The sequence below is a fragment of the Synchytrium microbalum genome (assembly GCF_006535985.1).
Source record: "Synchytrium microbalum strain JEL517 chromosome Unknown SmJEL517_scf0021, whole genome shotgun sequence".
Lineage (NCBI taxonomy): Eukaryota > Fungi > Chytridiomycota > Chytridiomycetes > Synchytriales > Synchytriaceae > Synchytrium > Synchytrium microbalum.
The window spans coordinates 169,911-184,759 of NW_022158370.1; the positions used below are offsets into that span (position 1 = coordinate 169,911).

Below are 14,849 nucleotides of genomic sequence, written 5' to 3' on the forward strand. Positions count from 1 at the left end.
CCACCATGGCCTCCCGTCCTCAAATCATGCATTCTGACTAGGATCAACCTTCTTGCGCCAACGAGTCCAAAGAGACTCACTCAACGGACTCCTTCTTTGAAACAAGGACGTATCCCCTCTACTAATGCTACCACCTTTGACGGTCTTGTCTTTATCAGTAGCAGGAGGCTCAGAAGCAAGCAATGCCTTGATTCCTTCATTGGATGATGATTTCATCAGGTTCAAAATGTCCTCGACGAGTTGTGTCCCTGCATCGGGCATAATGTCAGATATGTTTTGTAGTTCCGATGCTATGCGTGATAGGGAAGATACTATAGGGATAACTCCATTCCGTTTTCGTTGAACCTATTATTTGGGGGCTGAGTGAATTGAATGCCTTTATGGCAAAAGAAGAGATACAGCTGTTGCAGTAACATCGCCTACATACACTCTTGACGGCAGGTATAAACACATGTTCCAATATCTCAGTACCTAATTCCGATCGATCAAATGCTGCTGCGTCTCCCATCAATGGATTGAAGTCATCAGCAAAAATCACACTACACACAAAAAGGACCGTTGAGCAATGAGATGTTTTACGACTACCACGCCACAAACATACCTTCGACCACGTGAACGTCGAATAGTTTGAGCTGAAGGTTGCTTCAAAGCACTCTCTCTTCTCTAAGGCAAAGAAAATACTCTGTCAGATCAGCTTCCCCATGATTCCTTGTTTTATTTCTTTCTCACCAATGTTCCTGTGTTGAATCGTCGTCCTTGTGTATCATTACCCTTTGTCTCGTTTTCAGTAATAAAATCCCATTCAATGCTACTTGGTTCTGCGGCCGGCGCAGAACTACAAAACAACACCAGTATTTGTGATGGGCAATATGGAATTTTGAGTCCCCAAAGCAGACGACACTTCAACATACCTTGGCATTGAATGAGAAACAGGAACGGAAATCTGCGATTGATTCCATTCAACGCGTCTTGTAATCAACTCCTTTAGTATAAGTGTTTCACCAGCGGATTGGATGAATGGATGTGTCAATAGTGAGGAAGCATCAGGACGCTAAAAAAGCAAGACTTGCTCAGGTGTCTGTAGGACTTGATAGTGTCTTACAACACTTACCTGGCTGGCTCTCTTTGCAAGACACTTGGCCACAAAATCACGAAATTCAGGTGAAAATCCACCCTTGAGCATTGGAGGATCTTGATTGGCAATTATAAATAGAACTTTCATGGGTGGTAGATGTGAGTTTGGTGGTAGACCCCTATATGAACAGTGTGAACAAGGCGACAAATCCAACAAAGAGACAGAAACAAACTCACTTGGCCAATTCTATAGCCGTTATGCCCAGAGACCATACATCTGCCTGTTCACCAAAGCTTGAGTATGAGACAGAAAAAGAACTCCCTTATCGCTCCAGAACTCATGTCAATACCTTTTCGTTGTAAGCTGACCTCACAATAACTTCAGGTGCCATCCAATACGGCGTTCCAACGAATGTGTTTTTACGAGTCATGGTTGATGTGATCTAAAAGTGATGCGCTCGATTAATTCTCGTCTTCTAGCTGTGTTGTTTTTTCTGCTATAATTTAAAAAGTCTAGCTCGTACTTGCGCAGAAACACCAAAATCAGCAAGCTTGACATCCCCATCCTCACTAAGCAATATGTTGGCAGCTTTGATATCACGGTGTATTTTTCCAGACGAATGCAAATGTTGGAGTCCTCGTAGTAATTCCTTCATCACGATGGCGATATGACGTTCTTCAAAGACTCCAGGCTTTAGCTATTGTTATGATACAGGATTTGAGTTCTCGAAGTCCAATAGTTCTGATGAAGGTTCATATCATTTCTTTTGCGCGTGCGACCTACCAAATCAAGACACGATCCACCAGAGCACAATTCCATGACAATCCATAGGCGAGAGCCCAAGACGTAAGATCCATAATATTTAGTCACGTAAGGAGTATCCAAGGTAGACAAGATTTGGATTTCTTTGCGAATGTCTTCAATGTCGTCGGATGTATCCGCTGTCAACGAAAACCGCAACGTGTTGCATTCCGTTAGTTCTTGCAATACTTTTCTGCTCCCAAAGTCATTTTTATACCTTCGAAATCAAGTATTTTTATAGCAACAGGCACACCAGTGCTCTTTTCGATGCCTTTGAATACCTGTTGTTATCAAGACACACAAGATTGGATACAGTTCTGTGAGTAAAGGAGATAGATCCACGTGATTTGGAAGGTGGGATGTCGAGTTGATGCGTCACCTCGCCATAAGCACCTCTTCCTATTTGGACTTGTATTTCGTATAGACTTGTTGGGTCGACGGTTGTCTGCAATGATGTTGAGCAATGTGTAAGTTAACGTACGACACACGCAGGCAACGAAAGAGTGTTTAACATATAGTATGAATTTTGGTACGCACCTTGAGATCCATATTATGCAATGAAAAAACAAATCGAGCTTCAGATGCAAACTTAAAAACTCGACAAAACGAAACAATGGCAACAAATGACAAGATGGCGGAAGAGGCGCCAATTTCCGATGCAAGACTCTTTGATAGATCAGCTCCTATCTCTCCCTTGGAAGAAATGAAAGCAAGTAAACTATGTTCTCGAGTGTGCTTTTTTTGTGAGTTTGAAGCAGACTGATGACCTGTATTTTCTTAGAGGATACGGGCTGAAGAATTGAAATGGTCGAATCTCAAGAAGGTCCCATGTGTACAAAAGGCTCTGTTATATGGTTCATTGGCTGGATTGTCGGTTGGCATCTCACGTTATGCCAGAATACGTGAGAGCTATTGCATCGAACATGAACCCGACATGTAGATTACTCACCGTTGATTTATTTAATGCAGGATCAATACGGTCGGCTGGTAATTGGGCTGTTATAGCTACAGGACTTGTATCTGTGGGATCGTGGTAGGAGGATGCAAAAATCCTCATTATTCTACATATATCTGACTTTTTTTTCGCTATCATTCATTAGGGAGTTTTGTAGATTTCAAAGAAGACTGGTACTAGATCAGCTAGCTAGAACTACCGTCGAGGACAATGTGAATGCTAAAGCTGCACTACCAGGCCCCCTCCCAACGTCACCACAGTAACTTCCCCTTTCACGTTTCTAGCTCTCATATTATGTACCTCATAATGTACACATCCCTTTTCCAAGCAAATATAAACACCATCAAGCGTCACAGCAAACCGTGTGATTTGAATCCATTATTTTGCAATAACACACATTTTACAACAACCTTGTCGTTTCAAATCATCATACACCTTTTAACTATAGACATTTCCAGGACATTCCTTGAATTCCTCAGTGCGAGCATTCTTGGGGCCTTCCTTTTCAGTCTGATTTCGGATTCCATTTTCGTTCCCGACACAAAAAAGGGTCATATCTGCTCGGTGTATTTGCTTCTCACAACCTTCAAGCAACAACATCATAACGGGAATCTCAAGGAACTCTCTTGAATTTGGTGTTTCTCAAATCATCATTCCATCAGTATGCCTGCTTTCTGATTGTGAATTGAAAAGAAGATGTCAGAAAGGTCATGTTGCCATAATCAGACCCGCACAAAAACAGCTCTAACAGATCAAGGATACCTGAAAGTGTTTTTCAAAGACTTCCTCCGCTCATCCACAAATTCCCATATATCTCATAGGGATACTCGACTCCCAACCCAGACAACTTGTACAACCATTGTAAAATAGGTTGACCCCCTCCCTTAACGACAATTTCCACGAATTGTAAATCTTTCCTTTATCATCGTCCATCGCCTCCTCCTCATCCAATTCAACTTCCTTTATACTCTCAACATGTTGGTTCCCTCCAGTCATAGTCTGTTGACAAACAAATTCACGAACCTCTGCTCATATTTGAGGCAGGACTTCTTCCAAGTCCGTTTTTATGAGAAATTCGGAGATCTCACAGTCGTGATACTAGTTAAGATTCGAATCTAGTTTGGGTTTGGTCTCGACAGAGACGGTATTGACAGTTCGTTGTGTGAGTCCTTCTGCACCTGCAGTTTGTATAGCGCTCGCATCAAATAAAGGTTAGATTGACCTACCTTCGAAAATCCTTCTCACGTCCGGTAACATGATTAGTGCATATGTGTGAAAATTCATGTTTCCATACTGACGAGAATTTAACAAGAGGAAAAAAAAACTGATTTAGAAGATTAAGATTACTCACTTGAAGCAATGAAAGGGCGATCATTTCATACTTCAAAGTTATCGAAATCATTGAAATATCCCAAAAAAGTCAATTTTACACCCTTGGCGCTGTTCAAATTCAGGTACACCAACGAGATGTGTAAGTCTAGATGCCTGCCGAGAGTTTCTTCACTTTAAAAAAGGCATCGATCACTAAAACCACCTTTGGGGTATTCAAGAACCCGAAGAAAACAGTTGATAATCACGACAATTGATTCATGGCCGTTCGTCTTTGATGACATCTTTCTCGAGAATTCCATTTCGATTGGTCCAACCCGTTCGTTGGGTATCGTTGATGATAATACCTGATGAGTTTCAGTCTCACATAGAATTCGGGGAATCCAGAAGAGGAAAAACAACCTGCGATCTCGTTCTTTCGTAATCTAATCAATTTGAATGTGTTCAGTACAGTGCAAAAATAGCAGAATCATTTATTCTTGCAACTTACTTGTCAACATCCTGATAAGCCTGTCCTTGTCTTCTCCCTGAGCGAACACATAGTTTTCTTCAAACAAAAACCAAAAGCGATCAAGTATTCCAAATTGGTTTTGGAGTGAGCGAATCTATATTGCAACTACAAGCACTTTACAACAACCCTTGTCGTTTCAAATCATCATACACCTTTTTACTAAAGACATTTCCAGATGAGTCTTCGAATTCTTCGGTACCATCATTCTTGAGCTCTTCCTTTTTGGTCTGATTTCGAATCTTGTCCCATACTATGGTGGCAAACAAAAAGTACAGGAGTCATTAGCTGGATTAAGATTAATATTTGCTCACAACTTACGGGTAACAGCGTCCTCAATAGCAGTGATTTCATGGAATTGCCTTGAATTTGGTATTCCCAAACTCCTCATCCCATGAGCATGCCGTGCTTCCTGTTTGTGAATGAGACTTAATAATCTTGCAAATGACAAGAGCGCAAAAAGGGGAAAATTAAACATTACTATACCTGAAAGTGTCTCTCAAAGGCCTTCCTTCCCATATAAACATAATTCCCGCAAATCTCACAAGGATACTCAACTCCCAATCCATGCAACTTGTACAACCAATAAGGAATCGGTTTACCATCCCATCCTAACGGCAGTTTCAACGGATTGTAAATCTTTTCTTCATCGTCTTCCATTGCTTCATCTTCATTCAATTCAACTTCTTCCATATTCTCAACATGTCGTTCCCGTTCAGTGAGAGTTTGTTTACGTTCTACAAATCCACGGGTTTCTTCTCGTATTTGTGATAGGACTTCTTCCATGTATGCTTTTATGAGGAATTCGGAATATGCGATGGGACGATCTCGTTGTCGTGATGCTAGTTGGGATTCGAATCTACTTTGGGTGCGGGTTTCGGCAGAGACTGTGCTGATGCCCTGTTTTATTAGGTTTTCGGCGGCTTTGATGTGCTTTTTGCCCGTTAGATGGGCGTCGTATACTGTTCTTTTTGCGAATTGTTTGGCACCTGAATAAAAAGAGTGTAAGGAGCAGCGAAGAAAGGTCAAGTTCGGCAAGCTCACATGGAACACAATATAGTGAGTCGTCATCTTCAGTGGCCTGTGCAGAATCCCATCCTTGTATCTCTCCAGCCTCCCATTTCGGATAAAACTCATTCGAAGCCTTGGTTTGTATAGCACTTGCATCAAATAAGGGTTGACTTCTCTTCAAAAAACCTTCCAAGTATGCTCTCACATCTGTTACATACCTAATATTATGTGCAAATAAGTAAAAAAAGAAGGACCAAAAACGTCTAATCCAGATTGAAGATGATTGCTCACTTGAAGTAATCAGACGACGCCCTAGTTTCCTTTGATACTTCAAACTTGTCGAAATCATTCAAATATCCCAAATAAGTCATTTTTTCACCCTTGACGCCCTTCAGATTCAAATATTGTTCAAACAAGATGTGTAAATCTAGATATTTGCCGAGCGCTTCTTCTCCTGTAAACGATGCATCGACCACTAAAACCCATGTAAACTTGTTAGACGTTGATAAGCACGAGAGGAAAAAAGAGGAATATGATAACACTATAACACATGCCTTGTTCTTCTTTAATGACATCCCTATTAGCAAATTCCATCTCGAAAGGTTCAAACCCTTCGTTTGGATATCGTCGATGATATTCCTTGATAGATTTCAGTCTTTGGTAGAACTCTGTGAATTCCGTGGCTCCGGATATGGCAGAGATCTCATTCTTTCTCGACCTTTTGAAAGTTGGTGTATTCGTTAAAGGCTAAAAAAAGGAGAGTGACTTAAACAAGATGAGCTTACTCGTCAGCATCTTGATACACGCGGTGTAGAAACTGGCTCTTGTCAGCAATTCTATCAATGTAGTCGGATACCCGTCTCTCTTGAATAACTCGTTCCTTTTGCTAAAGTAAGATGGTGATGGTGAATGTGTTTGATGTGGACGATGCACACGTTGCCATTCATCTTAGTTCAAATCAACAGCAGCGACACATACAGTTTTTGGTTTGGCTAATAATTCTAGCATTCCCAGATTCTCTAATCGATCAATCTCTTCATGAGCTCTCCTCTGCTGCTCCAACTAGTGTTAACAGAGCGAATTAGTTTCAAGTTATGTAGCAAATGCGAAATAGACGATTTATGTCTTACTAGGGAATCCATGTTCGTCCCAATAAAAAGCGTGGTTTGCCTCAATAAGATTGTCTCTACACGTTCTGCTTGTTTTTTACAGCGAAAGACAACGAGTAAGAACAAGCAAATATGGCCGGACGAGCGCCCGGAGGTATTGACAGGACTGTAGATGAAAAGCTAGTCTTTGAGGTAATGTATATACTGTCCTATTGCTGCTCTCCTTGTTTTGTTATATCTTGAAAAAGCTCAACAAACTAATTCGAACATGTAGACTACGGAAGATGTTAAAGTAGTGCCAACATTCGATGCTATGAATCTGAAAGAAGACTTGCTCCGTGGCATATATGCATACAGTAAGAACATCAAACATTGAATGCTATAGACATCAACATTCAACATTCAATTTGCAATGAAACTTGACAAACATTGTTAACAATCTTATATTATAATTAGACTTTGAAAAGCCATCCGCCATCCAACAACGAGCAATCTTACCAATCATCAAAGGACGAGATGTCATTGCTCAAGCTCAATCTGGTACTGGTAAATCAGCTACTTTTGCAATCTCGGTCTTGCAACGCATCACAACAGACACTCGCGAAACCCAGGCTCTCATCCTATCCCCCACTCGTGAATTGGCCACTCAACATCAATCCGTCATCCTCGCTCTCGGCGACTACATGAATGTACAATGTCATGCCTGTATCGGTGGAACCTCTGTAGGTGAAGACATTCGTAAACTCGACTATGGCCAACATGTCGTATCTGGCACTCCCGGACGTGTATTCGATATGATAAAGAGACGTCATCTACGTACCCGAAACATTAAACTCCTAGTCCTCGATGAAGCTGATGAAATGTTGTCCATGGGGTTCAAGGATCAGATCTATGATGTATACAGATATCTACCACCCAGCACTCAAGTAGTCCTCTTGTCAGCTACTCTACCCGGTGAAGTCCTTGAAATGACTACCAAATTCATGTCTGATCCAATCCGTATCCTGGTGAAGCGTGATGAATTGACTCTGGAAGGCATCAAGCAATTCTTTGTATCTGTTGAAAAGGAGGAATGGAAGTTTGATACTTTATGTGACTTGTATGATACTTTGACTATTACTCAGGCAGTCATCTTTTGTAATACTCGGCGAAAGGTATGGAGTTCATTATTGGCCTTTTTTGTGTGCATCCCGTCCTGATCACTGACATGCCGCATACGCCAGGTTGAATGGTTGACTGAAAAGATGAGGGAAAACAACTTTACTGTGGCCTCAATGCACGGTGAAATGGTACAAAAGGAACGTGATGCCATCATGCAAGAATTCCGTCAGGGAGCAAGGTAAATCGACTGGAGGAATTTGTGTATCAGTGTATTCTGGTGATGACCTGACAACGTACGTCTTTATTCTAGTCGTGTACTCATTACAACAGATGTGTGGGCTCGTGGTATTGTAAGTATATCCTCGAGTAGCTAAAACCCTTGTCTTTATTGTCCAACCGTCCTTTCTGAACCTGTGTTCATTAGGACGTACAACAAGTATCCCTAGTCATCAACTACGATCTTCCAAATAATCGTGAATTATACATCCATCGTATTGGTCGATCAGGTCGTTTCGGACGCAAGGGTGTTGCCATCAACTTTGTGAAGAGTGATGACATCAAGATTTTACGTGATATTGAACAGTTCTACTCGACTCAGGTAATTATCAATGTGAATCTTTTCGTGCTAAAGAAATATTGAACCTCTTCTTTATGATATTAATACCACTTGTCACGATAGATTGATGAAATGCCCATGAATGGTAATGATCAATAGTCCTTTGCTGGTTTTTTTTTGCCAGCACACAGCCTAACCTCTTTCCTTGATTTCTAGTGACTGATCTCATTTGAGCAAATTATTGCGTCTTGTAGTCTTTGTCTCTCCTTGTAAAAAAACCGTAGCAATCGTTGGCAATTTAATACAAAAATATAAGTTGTATCGCAAAGCCCGATGTCACTCTGTTGGACTATGCAGGCGAGACTCAGATCAAGGCTAGAACGACCTTTAACGTAAACTTGTAGGTTGTAAGATCGCTAATCTGTTCTGGATCTAGTCCGCTTCATAGCTGTGCACGACCATTAAAGTCCCGTTGCAATGTCGCAGCAGACAAGAAATCTCAAACCCAAATCGTATTCTAGTATTTGGTATCAAAGGGCCACCGAAAACGATGGACGCGGCGCACATAGTGCTAGTGATAACATGCGTGATCTTCGCCATCCTGGTGATTATCGCATCCATCTACTTTCTTGTCTACTTTCAGCACCCTGACGACAAATGGGTTGCATGGGCTCCCAAAGTATTGGTGGTATGTCATACACCGATTTGAGTATTCACGATAGTTGTGGATAAGATCTCGTAACTAACGGATCACTTATGGCAGGTTGTTGGATTGTCGGTATCTTGCTTCAACATTTTCTTGTTGCCATTGGATGTGGCAAATCAAGGAGGAACGTTTCAAGGATCGAGCAGCTCGCTGCCAATGTTTTCGTTATCATTGGCGTTTTATATCACGACTATGGTGATGGGGCTGTTGCTAGTGCCGTTCACGGTTTACTACTATGAAGGCATCGATGATTCTGATGAGGCCGATGATAAATCGTACGTTTATGAGATAATTTTTGAGGATTATGAGAGAGATTAGGAGATTGTCGGCTTAAGACCTGCAATGGAATATCGACCACAGCCGTTTTTTGGCACCAAGCCAACACCACTCTTACCCACACATATGTTTTAGAAACAACAAGAGTCAATTGGCATATGCCATTAAATGGATGGTACCTACAATCGTAGTCGTGGGCGTCATGTACTTTTTGCTATACTACTTTTTCGGATACGCTGATGTCGCTACGACTCAACTGGCTGGTGTCTTGGTGGCTACTAATGTAACAACAAATCTTGTTGATACATGTCAATATGGATTGTCGAATTCTACTGTAAGTTAAACGAATGACATGGCAATCTAGGTGGTTTTTTTGCGGGATGTGTGTGTTTCCATATTAAAGAACAGACTTTCGCTTGGAAATATATGCTCATCACAACTCATCATAGTACTGTCATTCCTCATACGTAACTATACAAGTCGGTGTATCATGGCTAGTCTATGTGATTGCCTTGACATCATTCGTTGGATGGCTCCTATTTTCAGTCTTCGGAGGTGTTGGAATTATTTCGCTGCCCGTTGATTTGATTCAAGACTATCAACATCGTCCTAAACCTATCAAAGCTGCCGAGTGAGTGCTATTGAATGTTTGGCGTTGTGTATGACGATGAGCTGAATTTTTTTGATCATAGATACGCAGAAAGGAAAAAGATGATAGGACAACAATCTCAAGTATTGATGGAAGCTGGAAAACAATTAATGGAAGAGTTGAAGTTGGCTTCTAGGACGACAGCTACACGCTTCACTAACCGGAAATTCAGGAGGGTTAAGAATCGTGAGTCTGAATTTAGAAAGGTACGTTGAACGTTATTCGGGTGGTTATTGCCGTGGGAGAGAAAAATTGAAAATGAATCGCTCTGATCGTAATAGGACGTCATGATTCTTGAAGCACATTACAGATATTTGGAAGATTCATACAGGAATCAAGGTGGAAATGCATTATTGCAATTGGCTCTGTTTGTTTTGGGAATTATTGGGTATGTAGAGCATAAAACACGCATTGGAAAAATCCGACCATCGATCTGATCATCAACAATCGTTTTAGTTGCTTCATTTCCTTCTTCTGGGTCCTTCACGTCATCCTATACACCCTACCAGTAGTCACCGATTCCTACCCAATCTCTCCCTTCCTCAATTCATTCTTTGACTCTGTCAACCAAGTGCCATTCCTTGGTATTGCTTTCTACGCACTTTTCGCGTTCTACCTGTTGGCATGTGTTGTCAAGGGTAACATTAAGCTTGGAATGAAGATATTGTTTATTACCATTCACCCTCTGAGGTATTATGGGTTATTTGTCCTCTTTTCTACCTTCAAATTGACTAACACTCTTTCATAAAGGTTTGGAGAGACCATGATGAATTCCATGGTATTCAACGTTGGTATCATTCTGTTCTGCTCGCTGTCAGTTGCTCAGTTCTGTACATTGTCGTTTGGATTGTACGCCAAGTACACCTCAAGTTATGGTAAGAGAAAAAGAAAGCGACAAGGACATAGCGAAATACTTGAGTGAAGTTCTTCATCACACATTTCACTAATAACATAACACTTTACTATAGCACTATTCGGTGTCCAACTACAGAACTTGAGAGGCATACATTGGGGATACAGTGCCTTTGTCTATGTGTTTGAGACCTGTGCGTTCTTGACCATGATGTATCTAGTTTACCGGCCGTATAACAAGCAGAGAGAAAACAAGCTGCAATTCAAGGTAATCAACTAATAATGTTGCTGACAAGAAGTAGTTTTTTTGCTGACAATTTCTGCAATTTCTTGTTTTTCTTAGTGGTGATTCTTATGCGTTGAGCTCTTAATTTTCTTTAATACAACACCAGTTCTGTTTCATGAAATGTGCGCGTTATAATGCGTTCTACTGCGTCATTCGAGCTGTTTCAGAAGTCTGTTGTCCTTCAAAAACACATTTCGTCCTTTTGCTTCGCAGCTCCCAAAACAGCCACATCAAAACCAAAAAGGAGACTTGAAAATAGAGATAATTTATACAATTCAATTTTACTAGGTAATCGAGAACTAAAGACACTTGACACCGCTCTGAAAGATGGCTACAGCTTTCGGTTGGGATGAAAGCCAAACAAGAGCAACCAGTGTCCTGGCTGGCGAGGATGCAGCAAACCAAACAGATCAATTAAAGAAATACTGCGACAAATTCATTGAATTCATACGTACATTTCGTATCGACAATGAATTCTTGTACAGGTAAAACATTGGCAACATTTGCACGTCTTGATGGTTTTGGAATGGATGTCGTTCTAATTACTAATTGACTTGATCTCGACAACAGGGACATGATCCGTGGATCCATAATGGCTAAAAAGTACTTTATTGAAGTTGATTTGGCACATTTGATGAGCTATGATGAGGGACTTGCAAATGATTTGAAGGAACGACCTGGTGATTTATTACATCAGGTATGTGATGAATTTTACATTGAATTATGAGATCATTTAATTGAATGCACTGTTTTGTTGTATAGTTCGAACTGGCTGTAGAGTCAGTTGCGAAGCAAAACACTCTGTCATCAACTACGACTACCTCTGACGAGATGTCGAATCAATGGCAAGTCATGGTGCTGTCTAATGCAAATCCAGTTCCTATTCGAGATCTAGACGTACGTGTGAACAACGTTTGCAATGTAGTCTGCCAACCTTCAGCCAACTCTGTTCTGCTGCTTGATCACTCTAGTCCACCTACATCTCTCATCTCGTTCGTCTCTCTGGAATCATCATTTCAGCATCCATGCTGTCTGCGAAGCCAACTGAAATCCACTTGAGATGTAAATCTTGTCGTGATGTCCAAATCGTGGCTCCCAAGAGAGGAATGGAGGGTATTGAAATGCCGAGATCTTGTTTAGCGTACGTGTATAAAACCATGTTTTTCACAAAGGAACATCTCATGATTTGCATTCACTTGTTTTGTTTTCCTTAAAATAGTGGAAGAAATCAAGAAACGGGATCAAAGAACTGCGGACCCAATCCTTATGAGCTTGATATGGACAAGTCCAAGTTTGTTGATTCGCAACGATTAAAATTACAAGAGGCTCCTGATATGGTGCCTGTTGGTGAATTGCCTAGGCATATGCTGTTGTATTGTGATCGGTACGTTCGAATTCCAGCTTTAAAGCTTTTTTTTTGTTTGACCGACGCCTGATAGTTGGTTGACGGAAAAAGTCATTCCTGGTACTCGAGTGACGGTGACTGGTATTTTCGCTATATATGACAATTCGGGTGTACGTACATTTTGTTTTGTGGTTTCACCTCATCAGCCGAAAAACTCATGACTAGGATATTCTCCATTAACAGAAATCCAAAGGTCCCGTCGCCATTCAACACTCTTACATCCGTGTTGTCGGCATGCAGACGGATGTGGAAGCAAGTGGTCGATCGAATAGGACCTTCACTCCCTCGGAAGAAGAGATCTACCTCGCAATGTCTCGTCGACCAAACATTTACGAAGAGTTCGCTAGCAGTATTGCACCACCTATTTATGGCAATGAAGACATTAAGAAGGCCATTGCATGCCTGCTTCTGGGTGGATCTAAAAAAATCCTACCAGATGGAATGAGATTACGAGGAGATATTAATGTGCTCTTGTTGGGAGATCCTGGTACAGCTAAATCTCAGTTGCTCAAGTTTGTTGAGAAGGTTGCTCCCATTGGTGTATATACTTCTGGAAAGGGTAGTAGTGCTGCAGGTTTGACGGCTTCTGTTGTTCGTGATCCAAGCACGGTATGGTGTGAGATTTGCAGAACCTTCTTTTGATATTTGCGATCTTGTCTGAATCTCTGTTTGTTTCAGCGCGAGTTTTACTTGGAAGGAGGTGCCATGGTGTTGGCTGATGGTGGTGTTGTATGTATTGATGAATTTGACAAGATGAGAGAAGAAGATCGTGTTGCTATTCATGAAGCCATGGAACAGCAAACCATCTCTATTGCCAAAGCAGGGTAAGTCTGGCGAGGTTGCCTTTCCCACCGAAAAAGAAACGGTTTTGAATCAACATAACATCATATAGCATCACAACAATTCTCAACTCTCGGACTTCGGTATTGGCTGCTGCTAATCCTGTATTTGGTCGATATGATGACATGAAGACTCCTGGGGAGGTAACAAAAAAATCCTAGGAGCTGTAGAATGAGATCCACATTTGGACTATGTTGCTGACATTCTCCACTCGTTTCTAGAACATTGACTTCCAATCTACCATCTTGTCTCGTTTCGACTTGATCTTTATTGTGAAGGATGAATGGAATGAAGCCCGTGATAGAGTAAACATGAGCACATCACAATAGGTTTTGCCATTCGTTACTAACAACTCTACTTTTATGTAGACGATTGCCAAACACGTGTTGAATGTACATATGAACAACCGTACTGCTCAATCTGAAGCAGCAGTAGGGGAATTTGATATGCAGAGAATGCGAGGGTATATCAGTTATTGCAAGACGTAAGTCGTGGGTTACCTGTAGATACTCCTCTTTTTCGCACTCATAAGAAACATTCCGGTTTCTATTGTCCTATAGAAAATGCGCACCAAGGTTGACACCAGAAGCAGCAGCTAAATTGAGTAGTCACTTTGTGGAAGTTCGTGGCAAAGTTGCACAAATGGAGAAAGATAATCAAAGAAAGTCTGCCATCCCTATTACTGTTCGGTATGTTTGGCCTTTGTGTGTTTGAGAAAAGAAGAAGTACCGCTCATCCTTTTATTTTGGACAATAGTCAATTGGAAGCCATTGTCCGTGTATCAGAATCGGTAGCAAAGATTGCACTTTCACCTGTTGTTACTGAACGACATGTGGATGAAGGCATTCGACTATTCAATGTTTCAACCATGAGTGCAGTAGATTCAGGACGAGGTAACTAAATCGTGTCGTTGTGAATAATGTCCTATCATCACAATTAAATGATTCAACCTGATGTTGATATCGTTGTTTATAGTTGAGGGACTTTCTCGTGCCGAGTATAATGAAGAAGTAGGACGTATACGTGATCAAATCAATCGTCGTCTTCCAGTTGGATCTCAAGTATCTGAGAGAGCTCTGAAAGATGACTTGATTCGCCAGGTGAGAGTCGATTTTGGCCTTTTAAGTTCGCTTTTTTGCCCCTCATGTCTTCACTCCATACAAATCCATGACACGACCGTCTTCTTTGCAGGGATTCACGAATGCAGCAGTAGATCGTTCGATTGGAATGATGGTTGGTCGAGAGATCTTGCAATACAAGCAACGTAGGATGGTCTTGTTCCGTGCTGGATTGTAGAGACGAGAAACACAAATAACAAGAACCAACTTTGTCCATATTTTATGTTGAATATGATTTATATCTTAGTAGAACGTTCGGAGAGCATGGTGTG

General features: G+C 41.2%; 6 protein-coding genes across 6 annotated transcripts; 4 read left to right on the forward strand and 2 right to left on the reverse strand.

The window, feature by feature from the left end:
- Positions 1 to 24: 24 nt before the first annotated feature.
- On the reverse strand, positions 25 to 2,425 carry SmJEL517_g03723 (uncharacterized protein; the record flags this gene model as incomplete). The annotated part of the gene is made up of 13 exons (XM_031169651.1): positions 25 to 345; positions 428 to 539; positions 602 to 663; positions 730 to 835; positions 912 to 1,051; positions 1,112 to 1,253; positions 1,312 to 1,355; positions 1,425 to 1,517; positions 1,599 to 1,772; positions 1,859 to 2,016; positions 2,094 to 2,157; positions 2,256 to 2,321; positions 2,414 to 2,425. 13 exons carry the CDS (start codon positions 2,423 to 2,425, stop codon positions 25 to 27), a joined length of 1,494 nt encoding a protein of 497 aa, XP_031024372.1.
- Positions 2,426 to 2,489: 64 nt separating this feature from the next.
- Positions 2,490 to 3,094, forward strand: SmJEL517_g03724 (uncharacterized protein; the record flags this gene model as incomplete). Its single annotated transcript, XM_031169652.1, has 4 exons — positions 2,490 to 2,606; positions 2,658 to 2,778; positions 2,846 to 2,909; positions 2,977 to 3,094. 4 exons carry the CDS (start codon positions 2,490 to 2,492, stop codon positions 3,092 to 3,094), a joined length of 420 nt encoding a protein of 139 aa, XP_031024371.1.
- A 1,693-nt stretch (positions 3,095 to 4,787) lies between these two features.
- SmJEL517_g03725 (uncharacterized protein) lies at positions 4,788 to 6,821 on the reverse strand (the record flags this gene model as incomplete). The annotated part of the gene is made up of 9 exons (XM_031169653.1): positions 4,788 to 4,921; positions 4,990 to 5,080; positions 5,155 to 5,657; positions 5,713 to 5,897; positions 5,971 to 6,154; positions 6,228 to 6,397; positions 6,465 to 6,565; positions 6,658 to 6,741; positions 6,810 to 6,821. 9 exons carry the CDS (start codon positions 6,819 to 6,821, stop codon positions 4,788 to 4,790), a joined length of 1,464 nt encoding a protein of 487 aa, XP_031024370.1.
- A 99-nt stretch (positions 6,822 to 6,920) lies between these two features.
- Positions 6,921 to 8,604, forward strand: SmJEL517_g03726 (uncharacterized protein; the record flags this gene model as incomplete). Its single annotated transcript, XM_031169654.1, has 7 exons — positions 6,921 to 6,980; positions 7,063 to 7,144; positions 7,245 to 7,942; positions 8,012 to 8,127; positions 8,200 to 8,239; positions 8,314 to 8,487; positions 8,569 to 8,604. The coding sequence occupies 7 exons, from the start codon at positions 6,921 to 6,923 to the stop codon at positions 8,602 to 8,604; spliced, it is 1,206 nt and encodes a 401-aa protein (XP_031024369.1).
- Positions 8,605 to 8,995: 391 nt separating this feature from the next.
- SmJEL517_g03727 (uncharacterized protein) lies at positions 8,996 to 11,277 on the forward strand (the record flags this gene model as incomplete). Its single annotated transcript, XM_031169655.1, has 10 exons — positions 8,996 to 9,133; positions 9,209 to 9,426; positions 9,563 to 9,761; positions 9,877 to 10,058; positions 10,120 to 10,282; positions 10,358 to 10,464; positions 10,533 to 10,766; positions 10,827 to 10,951; positions 11,045 to 11,196; positions 11,272 to 11,277. The coding sequence occupies 10 exons, from the start codon at positions 8,996 to 8,998 to the stop codon at positions 11,275 to 11,277; spliced, it is 1,524 nt and encodes a 507-aa protein (XP_031024368.1).
- A 264-nt stretch (positions 11,278 to 11,541) lies between these two features.
- On the forward strand, positions 11,542 to 14,755 carry SmJEL517_g03728 (uncharacterized protein; the record flags this gene model as incomplete). Its single annotated transcript, XM_031169656.1, has 15 exons — positions 11,542 to 11,699; positions 11,785 to 11,911; positions 11,977 to 12,111; positions 12,186 to 12,355; positions 12,434 to 12,598; positions 12,654 to 12,729; positions 12,803 to 13,228; positions 13,298 to 13,443; positions 13,512 to 13,602; positions 13,681 to 13,764; positions 13,828 to 13,943; positions 14,020 to 14,148; positions 14,216 to 14,352; positions 14,435 to 14,559; positions 14,651 to 14,755. The coding sequence occupies 15 exons, from the start codon at positions 11,542 to 11,544 to the stop codon at positions 14,753 to 14,755; spliced, it is 2,190 nt and encodes a 729-aa protein (XP_031024377.1).
- Between the last annotated feature and the right edge of the window lie 94 nt (positions 14,756 to 14,849).